The sequence below is a fragment of the Aquarana catesbeiana genome, linkage group LG08, assembly GCF_042186555.1.
Source record: "Aquarana catesbeiana isolate 2022-GZ linkage group LG08, ASM4218655v1, whole genome shotgun sequence".
In the NCBI taxonomy this organism is placed as follows: domain Eukaryota; kingdom Metazoa; phylum Chordata; class Amphibia; order Anura; family Ranidae; genus Aquarana; species Aquarana catesbeiana.
The window spans coordinates 97,202,176-97,222,207 of NC_133331.1; the positions used below are offsets into that span (position 1 = coordinate 97,202,176).

The window sequence follows — 20,032 nt, forward strand, 5'->3', positions numbered from 1 at the left end:
TATGTGTAGTTTGTAATTACCTATACACACATAGGAAGCATTGCAGAACCTAGTATTTCAGTGTTGGTTAAAAAAAAAAAAAAAAAAAACATTCAATGACTAGCAGACAGAGTCCATGTGATCTACTCAATTTTTTTTCCAGTAGCTGGATGAGAAGTCCCCATCCCGCTGATGGTACACAGTGCTGTATACTGTATGTAGCTGATGCTACATACAGTTTATACAGCACTGACTGTGGGACTATTGGTTAGTACATTGTCCAAACGAACTATTAAAGTGACAGAAAACTAGTGTTAGGCTTTAAACTTTTTGCTGTCAGGCCCTGCGCTCCATTTTTAAACTCAGCTGGCCAGACCATTTTTGCAATTTTTCCATTGCTTTTTTATTTTTTCCTTACAGCTTTCAGAGTTTTTAAAAGACCCCCCAACCATATATTTTCTGACCTGTAGAAGAAAAAGAAGGCACTACTAATTTTTAAGGCTCTGTGATTTGTGTGCAATATTTTCGCTGAAAATACACTAAAATCATTATTAGCAGATAAAAACACAGCAAATTTTACAAAATCCCTGCTTAATATAAAAGCTTAACCTTTATTGAGTTAATAACAAATATTTGTAAATTTTAAAATTGTGCCTTTTTGAAAAATGGTGAAAATCAAACATACGCAAAAATGTAACTATCCAAATTTCTCAAAAAAATCCAGAGGGTTTTCATTTTTCCCTTACAGCTTTCAAAGTTTGCAAAACACCCCACCCCCAAACCATATATCTTCTGAAAGCACATGAATAAAAAGAAGGTTCTACAGATTTCTAAGGCCACACAATATTTACACAAATGTTTGTCAAATTGCTATTTTCACAAAAAAAAAAAAAAAAAAAAGCCACTAAAATCCCAATTTGCGCACATAAACATAGCATAACTTACAAAACCCTATTCACATAGGGTGTACTACAGTGTACGCCCATGGAGGGCCTTGTTTACCTGCACATGGATGCACAGGTGTTCTGTGCAATCCCTGTGCAGGCAGTCCTATTTGTGTCAGTTTGGACACAGAGATCCGTGCAGGTGTAGGTGCATGGCCCCAAACACAGACAGTGTGAGTTCAGGGACATGCACCCACATGGATGTCAAGTTGGGAAGAGTGGCTGTGTCCATGTAGCTGCTGCATCCCAATTGATATGGATGGGAATGCCTGCACAGGCATGCATGGAACACCTGCGCATTCTAGTGTAGCTGCTGCTGAGAAGGCCTGCATGGGGATGCACAGAATACCTTTGCATGCCTGTGCAGCTAAACACTGCCTTGCTGTAGTATGCCCCGCATGAATGAGGCTTTAGGCCTCATTCACACTTGCGGTTGGGTGACGGCAAAAATGTGTGGTTGAGCTACATTTCTGCCACCTGCCAACTGCCCCTCCTTAAGCTGCAATAGGCAGCGGATGAAGGCGTTTACATGCTGTGAGCACGATGCTTTCCATCTGCTGCAAAGTTGACCTGACATGCAGTGATTCCTCCATCCGGACGCTACACATTCAGGTCACTGAAGTGACCCTGAGCTTATAGCAGAAGGAGGAAACAGTGCTGTAGGTCCATTCGCCATACAGTCCTGGCAGTGAAAGGGTTAAAGGCAGATGTACAACAAAAGGTTCCATTCCATTATGGTATGTGTTAACATTAGTTGTGTTAAGGTAGCTCATTTATTATGAATGAGCTGCCAACTCACACAACATATGAAAAAATGTGCATGACCCTTTTTCCTAAATGCAATACACGGTATATTTGTTTCAGTGTGATGTAGTGTATTAGGCTCTACTGTACCATTTATTGGGGTGTCACTGACAGTAAATGGCACTGTCATACACTGACTGCACATAAAGCAGTTGCAGTGTCATGAGTTAACATGGGTGTTTTAGCATGCGTGCAATAATCAACAAATGTGAACAAGACCTAGAATGTGCTGATACTTATCTTAAAGTGGTTTTAAACCTAAACTGTTTTTTTACCTTAATGCATTCCCCGAATTAAAGTAAAAAACAGCCCATAGCTTTCCCAGCCCCTGCCCCTAAATGTTTACCTGAGCCCTCTAGCGATTAAGAGCTGTGCCTGGCTGCAGCTTTTCTCTCCCTTCTCTCACAGGTTACACTAAGAGCCTCTGGTTCCCGCTGCTATCAGTCAAATCCTGTGAGGAGAGAGAGAGGGGGGGCATGGCCGAGCCACGCTGCATGTCTATGGATGTACGCAGCCTGGTTCGGGAGCGCGCCTGCACGGGTGCCCCCATAGCACATGGCTTGCTATGGGGGCACCTGTTGGAAGTTGTGGGAAGCACTGGCAGGGGACCACCAAAGAGGTAAGGAACCACTCTGTGCAATATTGTTGCATTAAGCAGGTAAGTAAAACATCTTTTTTTAATACTAAAAAAAGCCTTTACAACCACTTTAAGAGAAACATTTTTTTTTTTTTTTTTTTACATTTTTCAAAGTAAAAATTGTTTTTACAAATACTGCTTGCAAATTTTTTCCCACCATATTAATTAATAAATGTGAGCATACCAGAGATGAGACTACAGCTTGTCTGATTTTTGGACACCCTTTTCATCTTACCTTGAACATCAACATCTGCTTTGATCTTTTTTGCTTCTTTTGTTGAATTGCTAGTTTCTCTCAACCGTTTTACTTTGGGGAAAGCTTTAACAATTCCTTTCGGTTCCATGCAAACTATCTTTAAAAAAAAAGAAAAGAAAAGATAGTCTGTTAAAAGCTAGTCCTTCCCGCTCACATTTACAGTAAACATGCAAGTTAGTCATTACTTGTTCCCTTTGATTTTCTGTATTGTTAGCAATGTATGCACTGGGGGAGATTTACTAACACTGGTGCACACAGAATCTGGTGCATCTGTGCGGCTGATTTACTAAAGGCCCACTTCACATGTGTGCTAACAGCTTCAGCCAGCAGAAATGTGGCCAGATTTGTACCCTGTATATACAGTAAATGAATGGCCACCTCTACCACTGTTTGCACATAACCATTTGTCCAATTAATTACATACAATATGGACTTTGCCTGGTTCTGGATGCAGACTTTTTGCGTGCAGAGCCAGCGTTTCTGGCTGCATACAAACTGGCTGCGGTTAACGTGGGGCTGGCTGTCAAAATACAATAGCCGAAGCTGGAGATTTGACCATCTGCTCTGTATAGCATGTGTAAAGGAAGTAGGATTGTAGGATTTTGAATGAAAACAAAATAATGTGTATTTTGCCAGCTTTATAAATTTATCACTATATCAAGTGACCCCATTGTCACTTCCTGTGAGCTGAATATATCAAACAATGTTGTTGGCTCTACCAGCTATCTTCTGTGAACTACAAAGCAACAACCCTCCAAGTAATGGAGACTAGATGAGCAGAGGTCAAGGTGATTGTAGTCCAATTCAGCAGAGCAGCCCAGAGTGGCAACACTGCTCCTCTATACACTGGAGATCAAACTTAGAGAACAACCTATAATTTCCTAAGTTTCAAGGTCACTGCTTAGTCCTATTTGAAATTATCTAAACAGGAGTTAAAGAGCAGTTTTGTTAAGTACAATTCATGAGTTACATATATTTTGAAGCACAGAATAAAAAACGTCAATGAAATTCGAAAAAGAACATCAAAATTAGGGAACACTTTCGAATACCTCCCAGTTATTGGTGTTTATCTGGCACCTTTGTGCTAATTTCTTAAATCGTCTGACAAACCCTATTTAACTGACAGCCTAACTTTCCAGTTTTCGCTGACTCTGCAAGATGAGTCGTTCTAAAGTGACTGAAACCCTCCGGCAGCAGGTTGTCCAGATGAAGGCCAAAGGGATGACCCTTTCAGCCATAGCAAGTGAAGTTTGTCATTTCAAATCAGTGATTTCTAGAACATTGCATCTTTACAACGTCACAAACTCATTCAAGTCCCCCAAGAAGGCTGGTCGTCCGCAAAATGCAAGAGAGGACAGGATAATGCAGAGAATCTCAATGGGCAATCGGTTCAACACTGCAGCTGCGATTGCTCACCAGTTCAGCGCTGAACAGAGTAAGGATCTGTCCCGTCATACAGTGTCTCACTGTTTAAGAGAATTTGGACTGAAAGCCCTCTCTGCCGTGACCAAAACTTTCATTAGCAGAAAGAATCAAAAGTCTAGACTAACCTTTGCTGAGGAGCATGTTGTGTGGACAGAGGAGAACTGCACCAAAGTTCACTTTAGTGATGAAAGCAAGTTTAATTTATTTGGGTCCGATGGGAAACATTATGTTCAAACTGAGGATTGACTGAACCCAAAGTGTGTGAAGAAGTGAGTGAAAGGTGGAGGGGGAAGCGTTGTGGTTTGGAGGATGTTTTCTGCAGCAGGAGATGGGCCTCTGATACGGCAACATGGCAGAGTGAATGCAAATGTTTATCAGAACCTTCTTCGACAACATGCGGTTCCTTCCCTGTGTTCATCACCCGATCAGCCAGCAATTTTAATACACGACAATGTCCCCTGTTACACAGCAAAATGGGTAAAGCAGTTCCTTGAAGCTGAAAACATTGAAATAATGAAATGGCCAGCCCAGAGTCCTGATCTAAACCCAAAAGAAAACCTCTGGCGACAAAGTTATGGCCAAGAAACCCACTACAGTCACTGAACTGTGGAAGAGACTGGAAGAAGAGTGGAACAAAATCACTCCAGAGCAGTGTGAGAGACGAGTGATGTCCTGGGGCCGCAGATGTGCTGAAGTCATTCAAAGCAAGAGCCTGTACACTTCCTACTAATTGTTCATTGTTGTACCCTTCAGAAATTTTAGTTTTCGTGTAACGTTGTACCCAAACAAAATGAATGTCCTTTTTTTCCCACAAATAGAGCTCTCTTTTGGTGGTATTTGATCACCTCTGTGGTTTTTATTTTTTGCGCTATAAACAAAAAAAGAGCGACAATTTTGAAAAAAAAAACACAATTTTTTTACTTTATAATACATATTGTGATATTGGGGTGTTTAGCTCAAGTGTAGATGCATTTTTTTTTTTTCGTGCAGTGAGTCCACGTCAGACAGGAATTATAATTAAGGGCCTGGTAGCCCACGATTTTTTAAAAGGGAAAAACAAAAGCAAAAGGTCCATTTAGGGTTCCCATGCAGGGGTTCAATCTTCATTTAGGACTCAAAATCAGGAAAACATACCGAGCCACCTGGCTCTCTTGTCAGCAGTTCCTCTGCTTGCTCTCAACAGAGTTGATTCTTTCCAGCCCCTGGACTCACTGGCTTTCATAGTCTTCCTGACTCTCAAAGCTGGCCAGCCTTTCCCAGTCCCTGGGCAAAGAATCCCCCTTACATGGGCTGCAGTCTCCCACAGGATAGACCACGTTTCAGACACAAGTCTGTCTTCACACAGCCCCAGCAGTAGCAAGCTGCTCACACTCCACCTCCCCCCACTCTCACCAGTCCCTCGTTATATGAGCTGTGTGCACCGGGGCACACAACCTGCTGGCTATCCACAAGACCCGGACACAGGGTTGGAGATCCCGTCCCGCCCAAGTCTCTTAGGGATCCCCAAACTACAGAGCCCCATCCAGAAATAGCAAGATCCAGAGAAAGCTGCCAGAGCAGTCCTCTCCTTTTCAAATCTACACTCTGTAGATCTGCAGTCCGCCGACATGCAGACTCTGTGTCCATTTTTGCTCCATTTCCATAGGGACACGGACTCTCACTATTACAATATCCAAAAAAAAAATATATGTATAAAAAAAAATAAATGTATTCATCAGTTTACGCCAATATATATTCTGCTTCATATTTTTGGTAAAAAAAAATAGCAATAAGTGTATATTGATTGGTTTGCGCAAAAGTTATAGTGTCTACAAAATAGCAAAGATTTAGGGACTTTTTACTGGTAATGGCAGGGATCTGAGATTTTTAGTGGGACTGCCACATTGCGGCGGACAAATCTGACCCTAAGACCCCTTTCACACTGGGGCAGTTTTCAGGCGGTATTGCGCTAAAAATACCGCCTGAAAACCGCCCCTAAACAGCCGCCGCTGTTTGTTCAGTGTGAAAGCCAGAGGGCTTTCACACTGAAGCGGTGCGGTGGCAGGACGGTGAAAAAAGTCCTGCAAACCGCTTCTTTGGAGCGGGGAAGGAGCGGTGTATTCACCGCTCCTTCACCGCTCCTGCCCATTGAAATCAATGGGACAGCGCAGCTATACCGCGGCTATAGCCGCACTGTACGAGGTTTTTAACCCTTTTTCGGCCGCCAGCGGGGGTTAAAACCGCACCGCTAGCGGCCGAATACCGCTGCAAGAACGACGGTACAGCAGCGCTAAAAATAGCGCTGTTGTACCGCCGACGCCCCCACCGCCCCAGTGTGAAAGGGGCCTAAGTGACACTTTTTTGGTGACACCAATACAGTGATCAGTGCTATAACAATGCACTGATCACTGTATAAATGGCACTGGCAGGGAAGGTGTTAACACTAGGGGGAGATCAAGAGGTTAACTGTGTCCCCTAGGAGGTGTTTTTAACTGTATGGAGGATGGGCTGCCTGGGAGAAGAGAGAGATCACTGTTTCTGATCACTAGGAACAGCTGATCTCTCTCTCCCCCCCCCCCCCCCTGTCAGAACGGGAATCTGTTCCTTTACATTGACAGATCCCTGTTCTGGCTCTCTTTCCCACGATCGCGGGTGGCCGGCGGACATTGAGCCTGCCGGACACGCAGACGAGCTCCTGCGGCACGCGCCTGCAGTACCACATGCACAGTGTGAGGTACGGGTACGTCAGTTTGCGCAGCCAAGCCGCCTTGCTGCAGTATATATGCGGAAGGTGGTCGGCAAGTGGTTAAATAACGTAGAGCTATAGCTAAAACAGCGTTTTTTGCATTCCCAGCTCCATGTTTGTGCCTGTTTACCTTTTGTAAGTATCCATTCCCATGTGCAATAAAGACTTTTTTAATGGTGCTTCACTATCAGTCCAATCCTTTTTCATTTTTGGGTACCTGTTTGTCCGGCTGAGAACCTTCACAATGAAGTTTTGATCTGATGACCCGATACCAAATCCGCCATTACTGGATATTATTACCTAAAGTCTAAAGTGACCCCCAGACTGAAAAGCTGGGGGTCGTTTGGATTTGGTGAGTGGGGACACATGAGGGGATGTTGTTGCACACCGGAATATCTCTGAAGCATTTTTGCTTTTTCTTCACTTTGGATTGGAACACTTTCACTTTATTTGGACTTTTATGTTTATTATATATATTTACATTTGTTTTTTCCACTAATTGTATTTGCAAGCGCTATATTTATATATTTTTGCATAGCTAAAACTTTGTTTTTAATTTTGATTAGAGCAAGGGAGGGTTAAAACCCCTGTCAGATTTTTTTTTCACCATCTGTGTTCCATTGTGGAGATATCCCTTCACTTCCTGTCCCATAGCCAAACAGGAAGTGAGAAGAAATCCCTGCAAACTAGGGGAATTCCTTGGGGGGCCACCAGAACTAGTGTCCCCATTGGAAGATCTCTCCTCTATTACTTTTCTAGGGACAACCCAAAAGGGTCCTAATCCCTCTCCACTCCCCAAAATGAAATAATAAAAAAATAAATATCCTTGAAGCTTTGACGAAAAAAAAAAAAACACAAAAAAAAGTGGAAGCTGATTGGTTTCACTGCTGCACCAGCTTTTGTACTCTCCAGCTTTAGTAAATCAACACCACTGTATTTTGACAGCGGGAAATCTCTGCTGTCAGAATATACAGATCAGTGGCTGCAGGCCCCAATTGTGAAAAATTTTCCAACAAGCCTGATCAGCAGAAATCGATTGTAATGCCGCGTACACACGGTCGGACTTTCCGGCATACTTGGTCCGGCGGACCAGAGTGTGCCGGACAATCCGCCCGTGTGTGGGCGGCGGCGGACTTTTCCGGCGGACTTCTTCCCAAAAGCCCGCCGGACCTAGATTTTAAACATGTTTGAAATCTTTCCGTCGGACTCAGTTTCGGGCGGAAAGTCCGCTCGTGTGTGTGCTGGTCCGACGGAAAGCCCGCTCGTGTGTAGGCTGGTCCGACAGACCAAATACGACACGAGGGGATGGTATTGCATCTCGCGCTCGCTGCAATAGGAAAAACAAATCTTCCTATTGCGGCGAGCGCGGGGCATACCAGGCCCTTAGGTCTGGTATGGATTATAAAGGGGAACCCCGCTACGCCGAAAAAACGGCGTGGGGTCCCCCTAAAATCCATACCAGACCCCGATCCGAGCACGCAGCCTGGCCGGTCAGGAAAGGGGGTGGGGACGAGCGAGCGCCCCCCCCCCCTCCTGAACCGTACCAGGCCGCATGCCCTCAACATGGGGGGTGGGTGCTTTGGGGGAGGGGGGCGCCCTGCGCCCCCCCCCCCCAAAGCACCTTGTCCCCATGTTGATGAGGACAAGGGCCTCTTCCCGACAACCCTGGCCGTTGGTTGTCGGGGTCTGCGGGCGGGGGCTTATCGGAATCTGGGAGCCCCCTTTAATAAGGGGGCCCCCAGATCCCGGCCCCCCACCCTATGTAAATGAGTATGGGGTACATGGTACCCCTACCCATTTACCTAGGAAAAAAGTGTAAGTAATAAAACACACTACACAGGTTTTTAAAATATTTTATTAAACAGCTCCGGGGGGGGGATCTTCCTCCGGCTTCGGGGGTCTTCTTCCGGCTTCGGGGGTCCCTCCGCTTCATCTTCTCCCGGCGTCCGGTTGGTTCTTCTCCGCTCTCCGGCCTCTTCTCCCGGTGTCGCAGGTCTTCGGCCGGCCCCTCCGCTCTCTTCATGTAGCTCTATTGCGAGCGGAGGTCCGGACTTCTGGGCTTCTGGGCTTCTGGGCTTCTTGGCTTCTTGGCTTCTCTTCTCTTCCCCCAGATGTTGACACGACGCTCTCTCCGGCTGGACTGGTCTCTGAGGGCTGCGTTGTGACTTATATAGGCGGAGACCCCGCCCCCATATGATGTCACAGTCCCTGGGCATGCTGGGACTGTGACGTTTTAGGGGGCGTGGTCGACCACGCCCCCTAAAACGTCACAGTCCCAGCATGCCCAAGGACTGTGACATCATATGGGGGCGGGGTCTCCGCCTATATAAGTCACAACGCAGCCCTCAGAGACCAGTCCAGCCGGAGAGAGCGTCGTGTCAACATCTGGGGGAAGAGAAGAGAAGCCAAGAAGCCAAGAAGCCCAGAAGCCCAGAAGTCCGGACCTCCGCTCGCAATAGAGCTACATGAAGAGAGCGGAGGGGCCGGCCGAAGACCTGCGACACCGGGAGAAGAGGCCGGAGAGCGGAGAAGAACCAACCGGACGCCGGGAGAAGATGAAGCGGAGGGACCCCCGAAGCCGGAAGAAGACCCCCGAAGCCGGAGGAAGATCCCCCCCCCGGAGCTGTTTAATAAAATATTTTAAAAACCTGTGTAGTGTGTTTTATTACTTACACTTTTTTCCTAGGTAAATGGGTAGGGGTACCATGTACCCCATACTCATTTACATAGGGTGGGGGGCCGGGATCTGGGGGCCCCCTTATTAAAGGGGGCTCCCAGATTCCGATAAGCCCCCGCCCGCAGACCCCGACAACCAACGGCCAGGGTTGTCGGGAAGAGGCCCTTGTCCTCATCAACATGGGGACAAGGTGCTTTGGGGGGGGGGGCGCAGGGCGCCCCCCTCCCCCAAAGCACCCACCCCCCATGTTGAGGGCATGCGGCCTGGTACGGTTCAGGAGGGGGGGGGCGCTCGCTCGTCCCCACCCCCTTTCCTGACCGGCCAGGCTGCGTGCTCGGATCGGGGTCTGGTATGGATTTTAGGGGGACCCCACGCCGTTTTTTCGGCGTAGCGGGGTTCCCCTTTATAATCCATACCAGACCTAAGGGCCTGGTATGCCCCGCGACGGGGCTAGCAAGGTGTCAATCTCGCCGATAAAAGCGGCAAGATTGACATCCTTTTCTAGTCCCGTCGCACCTGAGTCACGTTCAAAATGAACGGACTTGTCCGTGTGTGGGCAAGTCCGTTCATTCTGAAAGTCCGCCGGAACTCCGGCGAAAGTCCGTCGGAAAGACGGGCGGACTTAGCCCGCCGGAAAGTCCCGGCGTGTGTGGGCAAGTCCGTCCGTTTTAAAGTCCGGCGCACCTGGCGGACAAAGTCCGTCGGAAAGTGTGCCGGACCAAGTAGGATAGAAAGTCCGCTCGTGTGTACGCGGCATAAGGCTCCATTCACACTAGCGCGTTTTTTGATGCATTTTGCAGAAATGCACGGGAATTTTTTAACATGGGTTCCTATGAAACATGTTCACATCAATGCCTTTTTGTTTCTCTGCATTTTTGGAAAAGGTCAGGGACTTTTTTTCATGCAAAATGCAGCGTTTTGCATGTAATAGAATTCAATGGACAAGCATCAAAAACGCAAGTGCACCGTTTTTGCACCGTTTTTGCCGTTTTTTGTTTTTTTTTTATTTTTTTTAGACTGTAAAAAAAAAACTGTAAAAAAAAAAAAAAAAACGCAAAACGCAAATCGCGGAAAAATCGCGGCAAAAACGCCGCAAAAACGCTGCTCAAAAACGTGGCAAGCATGAAAAAAAAACCTCCAAAAACGCCCAAAAGCAACATGCATAGGTGTGAATCGAGCCTTAGATTGACTTCTCTAAAGCAGGAACAGTCAACACATAGATCAAAATTTGTCTGGTTCCTGCTGAACCAGCTCAATTTTGTTCTATCTACGGACAGCTTTAATGGCAGGATTTCCAGGTGAAAATTAAATAAAAAAAATTAAACAAACATATCTGGGGATATCTGAAAGATGCCTGCAGCTACAGGCATCATTCAGATATCATCTTTTTCTGCCGGCGATTCTGTGCACTATAAGAACAATCATAGCGGCAGTTCAGTCGCTTGATCGTTCTTACAGGCGGCGAGAGGGGACCCGCCGCCCTCCGGTGCTTCACCGGGCTCGCCCGTGCCATTGGTGACCCAGAAAAAGAATCTGCCGCCGCCGTACAATGATCATAGAGATTTACGGTGACCATATGGTCCCCAATCATCTCTGACCGTCGGAGGCCGGGGGCGTGACATTATGACATCACGTCTGGGCCGCGGAAGTAAACAAAGCCCAGATCTCGGCTGGAAAGGAAGATCAGTTATTTTTTTTCTTTTTTATCTCAATCTTTCCAGCCTTGAGGAGATGTGGGGTCTTGTAGACCCCACATCTCTCCATAAAGAGGACCTGTCACGCACCATTTCTTTTACAAGGGATGTTTACATTCCTTGTAATAGGGATAAAAGTGATCCAAAAAAAAAGTAAAGCGAAAGCGTAAAAATAAAAAAAATTAAAAGTAAAATAAACAATAAAAAAAAAAATTTTAAGCACCTCCGTCACGTGTGCTCGTGCACAGAAGCGAACGCACACGCAAGTCCCACCCACATATGTAAACGCAAATCACACGTGAGGTATCACCGCGTGCGTTAGAGCGAGAGCAACAATTCTAGCACTAGACCCCCTCTGTAACTCTAAACACGTAACCTGTAAAAAATTTTAAAGCATCACCTATGGAGATTTTTTTAAGTACCAAAGTTTGGCGCCATTCCACAAGTGTGCGCAATTTTAAAGCGTGACATGTTAAGTATCTATTTACTCTACGTAACATTGTCTTTCACCATATACAAAAAAATTGGGCTAACTTTACTGTTTTGTTATTTTTTAATTCGTGAAACTGTTTTTTTTTCCCAAAAAAACGCGTTTGAAAAATTGTTGCGCAAATACTGCGTCAGATAAAAAGTTGCAACGACTGCCATTTTATTCCCTAGGGCAGTGATGGTGAACCTTGGCACCCCAGATGTTTTGGAACTACATTTCCCATGATGCTCAACTACACTGCAGAGTGCATGCGCATCATGGGAAATGTAGTTCCAAAACATCTGGAGTGCCAAGGTTCGCCGCCATCACTGCCCTAGGGTGTCTGCTAAAAAAAATATATGTTTGGGGGTTCTGAGTTTTTTTTCTACCAAAAACATTATGATTTACATGTAGAAGAGGAGTGTCAGCATAGGCCCGGTATGGAAGTGGTTAAGGACAAGGAAGCTGCAATACTACAATGGATAAGCTTTAAAGTGGAAGTAAAGTCCACATTTTAAGTGTACCTATAGGTAAGGCTATGATCAGAATTACTTGTAGGTATAGTCAATATCTCCTAAAGCTGCACGGTTTTGGAGATATTTACACAGAATAAAGCCAGTGACGTTACTGGCGCATGCGCTCTGAAAGGATGGCATACCCGTGCTGTAGCTTCAGAGCTCCGTGCCGGGGTCCTGGCCATTCATACACCCAGAGCCCTCAAACCCAAAAGAGCATTGGGTGAAGATGGAAGCACCAGTGAGCTATGACAGTGCTGGAGGGCTCCCTGTGCAGGTAAGTCTGTCATAATGTGCCAGCATGCAGTGCATACTTGTACATCATGACTTAAACCTGCAAGAAGGCCCAATTTTTTTTTTGTTGGCGGTTTACTCCCGCATTAAGTGCTTATTTAGACATGCAGCTATCTTTGACTGCCTTCTGAAAAGCGATCTGCAGTGGATCATTTTCAGAGGGTATTTGACTGGTGGTGAGAGGTTAAATGGTCCCTCCTCCCCCCTTGTTTTACCTTCAAAATGCCGGCCCACAACACTGCAATTGTGTGCTGTGTATGCAGTTGCAGCACGGCCTCATTCACTTGAACCGGTTGCATTCAGCACCAGTACTGCCCTCCAGACATCATAGTGGGTTTAGCTTTTGCTATGGCTGTTAAGCAAAGGTGGCTATGGCATGTGTACAGCCCTTAGCGGTTGCCTATCTGTTTAGGTGGTTAGTAAAACCATGGCTCAATCACCTGCTTTTACCATCCCCTGATAAGGCTGAGCTCTAATTCTATCTGCACCAAATCCTACATTTAAAAAATGCCCATTCACACCTTTTTGGGTGCAGGAAATGCATATTTCCCACAACACACGGGAACATATTCCGTGATTAAGCCCAGAGTATGGATGGATTGAGCTGAGGCTGCTTTCACCTGCTAACCACTTGGGCCGGGTGAGGTGTGCGGTAGCCAGGCTAGCTCTTCCCGTTTTTGCAGTATGCATGATAACGTACTGCCCTCTTTAAACGCATGTCGTGCCATTAATTGGTAATAGCATCCCCACGCATCTGGCAAACGTGGGTGCATTTGTGGCCACCAAATCTTATGGTACTGCAGTTCCATGTGCTTTAGTGTGGTAGAGCTGCACAATTCTGGATAAAATAAGAATCACGATTTTTTTGTTTGGGTTAAAGATCAAGATTCTCGCAACGTAACATCATCGTTCACATTATACAAAAAAATTGGGCTAACTTTACTATTTAGTGGGTTTTTTTAATTCATTGAAGTGTATTTTTTCCCAAAAAATTGAGTTTGAAAGACCGTTGTGCAAATACAGTGTGACATAAAATGCAACGTCTGCCATTTTATTCCCTAGGGTCTCTACTAAAAAAATATATATAATGTTTGGGGGTTCTAAGTAATTTTCTAGCAAAAAATACAGATTTTACCTTGTAAGCAACAAGTGTCAGAAAAAAGGTTACCGTATATACATAAGTATAAGCCGAGTTTTTCAGCACATTTTTTTGTGCACACTTTCTGGTATGAACCGGCCCTTGACTACCTCTCACCCACCGTATAGACAAATAATGGTGGGCAGGATGCTCCCTTGTTCTGGGCCGACGTCATATGACGGCGATCGCAGGCGCGCTATGTCCCTGGGACACGGCTTAACCCCGATCTCGGAAAAGAGCTGATGACGTGGCTCTTTACCCATGTGATCAGCTGTGTCCAATCAAGAAAATGCCATTTATCAGCTCTCCTCGCCTCACCCTGACAGAGGGTGAGGAGAGCCAATCAGCGGCATCTCCTCACAGGGGAGATCTGCACAGATAATCATGGCACTGATCATCAGTGCAACCCCAACAGTGATGCCAGTCAGTACCCATCAGCGAAGGAGAAAAATTACAAATTTGAAACTAAGAAAAGAAAAACTTTTTCTTTCCTCCAAATTTTCTGTCTTTTATCGTAAATCATCAAAAACCCAGCAGTGATTAACCACTTCCCTACCCGCCTATAGACATATGACGTCCACAGATGGGATCTCCCATCCTGGGTGGACGTCATATGACGGCCTCGGGTTCCCGGCCACCTAGGGGGCGCGCGCACGCCCGCCGCGTTGCTCGGGACCCGGTGCGTGTGCCCGGCGGCCGCGATGTCCACCGGGCACCCGCGATTGCCCGTTAACTGGGCCGGACCGTGGATCTGTGTGTGTAAACACACAGATCCACGTCCTGTCAGTTGTGAGGAGAGCGATCTGTGTTCCTAGTACAGCGGAACACTGATCGGTCTCCTCCCCTTGTATGTCCCCGCCCCCTACAGTTAGAAGCATTCCCTAGGAAACACATTTAACCCCTCCCCGCCCCCTAGTGGTTAACCCCTTCACTGCCTGTCACATTTACACAGTAATCAATGCAATTTTATAGCATTGATCGCTGTATAAATGTGAATGGTCCCAAAAATGTGTCAAAAGTGTCCGATGTGTACGCCATAATGTCGCAGTCACGAAAAAAAAATCGCGATCACCGCTATTACTAGTAAAAAAAATAAATAAATAATTTTTTTTAAAAAATGCCATAAATCTATCCCGTATTTTATAGACGCTATAACTTTTGCGCAAACCAATCAATATACGCTTATTGCGATTTTTTTTACCAAAAATATGTGGAAGAATACGTATCGGCCGAAACTGAGGAAAAAATTTGTTTTTTTTTTTTTAAATTGGGATATTTATTATAGCAAAAAGTAAAAAATATTGTGTTTTTTTCAAAATTGTCACTCTTCTTTTGTTTATAGCGCAAAAAATAAAATCCGCAGAGGTGATCAAATACCACCAAAAGAAAGCTCTATTTGTGGGGAAAAAAGGACGTCAATTTTGTTTGGGTACAACGTCGCACGACTGCGCAATAGTCGTCTAAAATGCGACAGCGCTGAAAACTAAAAATTGGTCTGGGAAGGAAGGGGGTGAAAATGCCCGGTATTGAACCGGTTAAACCAAAAGAAATCTCTATTTGTGTAAAACAAATGATAAAAATGTCATAAGGGTACAGTCATAACTCCCAACTGTCCCTGATTTGGAGGGATTGTCCCTGATTTGGAGCAAAGTCCTTCTGTCCCTCATCCCTCCTCATTTGTCCCTCATTTTGGTCTGATCTATATAGTTGTATATAAAATGCACTTTTTATCTATAAAAAATTTTTATAGCGCTAAACCTTTCATCTGATTTCTAAATTGCTGCATTTGTAAATTCAACAGCCAATATAAAGGAATAGTAGTGGTAAAAAAAAGCACATTTGGGTTTAACCAATCTTGTTTTTTTGTACAATTCTTCCTTAAGGGGGCGTGGCAAGGGGTGTGTCCTATGCCCACATTCTTTTGCTGATAGGTGTCCCTCATTCCCATCTCAAAAAGTTGGGAGGTACGGTACAGTGTTGCATGACCGGGGAATTGTCATTCAAAGTATATCTGAAATCTGACAATTAGCCTGGGCAGGAAGGGGGTAAATGTGCCCGGTATTGAAGCAGTTAAAGTGCAGGTCAGTGCAAAAAAACGCACATTGACACATGACTACGCAACCGCCTAACGTTACAAAATAAAAACACACCTCTTCCCATGCAAAAAATCCTAAAGTGGACCTGTCCATAAAAGTCACACCTCATCCAGGTGTGGTGTATAGAAGAAGCTGGGACCCTAGACAGAAACGATTCTATATGGGACAAAAGTGATTCTATAGGACAGAAGTGTGTCTATATAGGACAGAAGTGTGTCTATAGGACAGAAGTGATTCTATAGGACAGAAGTGTGTCTATAGGACAGAAGTGATTCTATAGGACAGAAGTGTGTCTATATAGGACAGAAGTGTGTCTATAGGACAGAAGTGATTCTATAGGACAGAAGTGTGTCTATATAGGACAGAAGTGTGTCTATAGGACAGAAGTGTGTCTATATAGGACAGAAGTGATTCTATAGGACAGAAGTGATTGTATAGGACAGAAGTGTGTCTATATAGGACAGAAGTGTGTCTATAGGACAGAAGTGTGTCTATATAGGACAGAAGTGTGTCTATATAGGACAGAAGTGATTCTATAGGACAGAAGTGTGTCTATATAGGACAGAAGTGTGTCTATAGGACAGAAGTGTGTCTATATAGGACAGAAGTGATTCTATAGGACAGAAGTGATTGTATAGGACAGAAGTGTGTCTATATAGGACAGAAGTGTGTCTATAGGACAGAAGTGTGTCTATATAGGACAGAAGTGTGTCTATATAGGACAGAAGTGATTCTATAGGACAGAAGTGTGTCTATAGGACAGAAGTGTGTCTATATAGGACAGAAGTGATTCTATAGGACAGAAGTGATTGTATAGGACAGAAGTGTGTCTATATAGGACAGAAGTGTGTCTATATAGGACAGAAGTGTGTCTATATAGGACAGAAGTGATTCTATAGGACAGAAGTGTGTCTATAGGACAGAAGTGTGTCTATATAGGACAGAAGTGTGTCTATAGGACAGAAGTGTGTCTATATAGGACAGAAGTGTGTCTATATAGGACAGAAGTGTGTCTATAGGACAGAAGTGTGTCTATATAGGACAGAAGTGTGTCTATAGGACAGAAGTGTGTCTATAGGACAGAAGTGATTCTATAGGACAGAAGTGTGTCTATAGGACAGAAGTGTGTCTATAGGACAGAAGTGTGTCTATATAGGACAGAAGTGTGTCTATAGGACCAAAAGTGATTCTATAGGACAGAAGTGATTGTATAGGACAGAAGCGATTCTATAGGACAGAAGTGTGTCTATATAGGACAGAAGTGATTCTATAGGACAGAAGTGTGTCTATATAGGACAGAAGCGATTCTATAGGACACAGAGCCTCTCCTCTCCCCCTCAGGGTCATAGAAGCTGCACACACAGCACACCGATATAACATTCATTAATATTCCATTAGCGGTAATAATAAGATTTTTTCCCACTTACTGGCCGGACTTGTCGGAGTCACTACCGCTTCCGGCTGACCCGGATGTTGTTGTGGGTCACGTGGTGTGCGCTGTGGCCGTATCAGACCGCTGGCAGGGAGGGCCCGGCCAAGGTTGTCATAGTAACAGGCTGAGGCCGGTGCGGGCTGTTATGGTGACTGTCTGGTTGGTATAGTGACAGAGAAGGGAACCGGGAAAAATGGCGGTGCAGCTATGGCTGGAGAGCCTAAGAGCAGCTAAGAAGACTTGTATCCTGCAGGACGGTATGTCTTCCCTCCATAGGCCCGGGGAGAAGGAGCGCGGGCACGTGGCTGCGGCAGCATGGAGGGTGCACAGGTGATCATCTCAGCTGACTGTGCCTGGAGATGTCTGTACAGGACTCCATGCTGCCTGCTTGTCAGGAGAACATAACCCTGATACATACAATGTTCTATTCCCATCACTCCTAAGCATATAATCCTGATATTCCTTCATTATCACTGATATATACAGTGTGCTTGGTTGGAATTGAGCCCAGAGCACCGGTGCTACAAGACAGTCACCCCATCACTGCAATGCTTGCACCTGTTTATCTGATGTTTCCGTATTATCATGTGTTAAACTGTAATATAGGGATAAGCAACCTTCAGAGGTTAAATGGACTGTAGTGCAAATCTGCAAAATGCACTAAAACTGCATAGGTGTGAATCCAGCCTTAAACCCGAACACATATGAATTACACAGGTTCTGAGGCTAATTTAATGCAGATAAGGCAACAAGTGAGTTTAACCCCTTCCCCCCCCGCCCACCGTCAAACAACGGCGGATCGGTGCGGCTGTCGTTCTGGGTGGACGTTATATGACAGTTTCCCTAAATGGTTGCTCCCTCAGGGGTGCACAGCATGCCAATCGTGGCAGTGTTACTAGGACACGGCACAACCCCGATCTCTGTAAAGGGCTGCGACTCTTTAACCACGTGATCGTCTGTGTCCAATCACAGCTGGTCACTAAGGATGAGCTCCGGCGTGTTCGCATGGCGCACGTGCCGAGCCCGCCAGGAAGTCGGCACGGCGCAGCGCTAATCACAGGCAGGGAGACATTTCCCGATCTCTGCAGCCGCACATCGGGAAATGTCTCACTGCTTGTGATTAGCGCTGCCCCGTGCCGACTTCCTGGCGGGCTCGGCACGTGCGCCATGCGAACACGCCGGAGCTCATCCCTACTGGTCACATATAAACACGGAGATGCCGGCAATCATCGCTCCTCACCTCACACTGACAGAGTGTGAGGAGAGGCGAGCCTATCAGTGGCATCTCCTCGCAGAAGACATTTAGGTATGTAATCAGGGCACTGATCATCAGTGCCCTGATTACAAATAGGCCCCCACCACTGCCAGCAATCAGTGGCCATCAGTGCTGCCCATCAGTGCCCCATAAGTGCGGCATATTTGTGCCACCTCATCAGTGCCGCCTCATTGGCGTCCATCAGTGTAGGAGAAAAATTACATATTTACAAAATTTACTGAAAGAAACTAAGAAAAACATTTTTTTTTTCAAAATTTTCGTTTTTTTTTTTTTTTTTTTTTTTTTTTAGGAAAAAAAAAAAAAACCCAGAAGTGATAAAATGGCAACAAAATAAAGCTCTATTTGTGTGAAGAAAATGATAAAAATTTCACATGGTTACAGTGTAGCATGACCGCGCAATTGTCATTCAAAGTGTGACAGCGCTGAAAGCTGAAAAATGGCCTGGGCAGGAAGGGGGTGTAAGTGCCCTGTATTGAGGTGGTTAATTACCACCTTAATCAGCCATGGAACCTGTGTAATTTATATGTGTTTGGTTTTAAAGGGATGAGGTGGCAACCTTACATGTCAGTGCGACTTCAGGTGCAACTTGGAAGACATCTGTGCTGCTTCATCCGCAGATGTCTATGCAAGTCGTACCCAAAGTCGCCAAAAGTAGTGCAATTCAAAGTTGGCATCGCACCAATTTGAAAAAAGGAGATTGCTGGCAATAGGCTCTGACCTGTCAAATGGCATGACAAGTCGCCCCAATGTAAATGGGAGCTAAAGCCCAACTCCTTGCAGTGCAGTGAAAGTATGTACCCTCTATACATTTAAAATGTATATAAACGCTAAAAACGTATGTGAAGTGGAAATGAACTTAAGGAGAAGTACAGCCAACACTTGTTTGGTTGTACTTCCCCTGTGGATCACAGGAGTGCAGTTCGTTCTGCAGTCCTGTAACCCATTTTTAGCCGACAGCGTCTGAGGCATGTTGTCGGTTGATGTCACAGAGCCAGGCCAGGCTGGGGAAAGATTGCGATCATATGGTGGGAAATCTGCCCAGAAGCCTGGACCAGCACCCGGCTCAGTCTCTCAGCTGCGGCACTGGGAGACTGAGCCAGGCACTCCCGCCCCTTCCCTAGCCTGGGGCTTCTTTCAGCACTGGAGGGCACCAGCAGAGAGCCGGTGACTGACAGTCGCAGCTCTCTGCTCAGCGACAGGGATAACTGAGCGATCGGCGGTGTTTGATCACTCGGTTCTCAGCCTCAGATTCTGCGGGGGACAGATGCAGCATCGGATGGATTTTGCATCCACCTAGATAAGTATTGTAGCAAGGTCTTTGGCCTTGTCCAGTCTAATAAGGACCTCCAAGACCAAAGATAGCTGACATCCTTCAAAATGTAGTGGGTTGTGAGGCATAGTGGGTGCTAAGATGGTGAAAGTCATTGGGTGCCAGACACTTTTTGAATGCAAAAGGTTTTGTTTCTTTTGACAGTCCTTTTTGTACTGTTGGGGGAAAGAGGGTTAGGGCCAGGACATTCTTAAGTAGTTTTAGATTCAATAGGAATACAGCCGTACAAGGAAAGGCCCCAGCAAGACGCCACATCTGCACATGCAGGAATGCTGTCTCCTATGGTAACAGTCTTTAACAGTTCCTAACACAAACGTAACAGTCCTTTCAGCTCCACTGCA

At 45.6% G+C, this 20,032-nt stretch overlaps 2 protein-coding genes across 2 annotated transcripts in view; one reads left to right on the forward strand and one right to left on the reverse strand.

Moving 5' to 3' along the window:
• Positions 1-17,222, reverse strand: part of POLL (DNA polymerase lambda) — a 63,748-nt gene extending 46,526 nt beyond the window's left edge. The window contains exons 1-2 of the mRNA XM_073596182.1: positions 17,081-17,222; positions 2,600-2,717 (exon numbers count right to left, since the gene is read on the reverse strand). Of these exons, the coding sequence (XP_073452283.1) occupies positions 2,600-2,708 (109 nt within the window). The 5' untranslated portion in view covers positions 2,709-2,717; positions 17,081-17,222. The remainder of the gene's footprint in view (positions 1-2,599; positions 2,718-17,080) is intronic.
• The window catches only part of DPCD (deleted in primary ciliary dyskinesia homolog (mouse)), a 33,895-nt gene continuing 30,969 nt past the window's right edge, over positions 17,107-20,032 (forward strand). Inside the window, exon 1 of the mRNA XM_073596183.1 lies at positions 17,107-17,342. Coding sequence (XP_073452284.1) covers positions 17,279-17,342 — 64 coding nt within the window. The 5' untranslated portion in view covers positions 17,107-17,278. The remainder of the gene's footprint in view (positions 17,343-20,032) is intronic.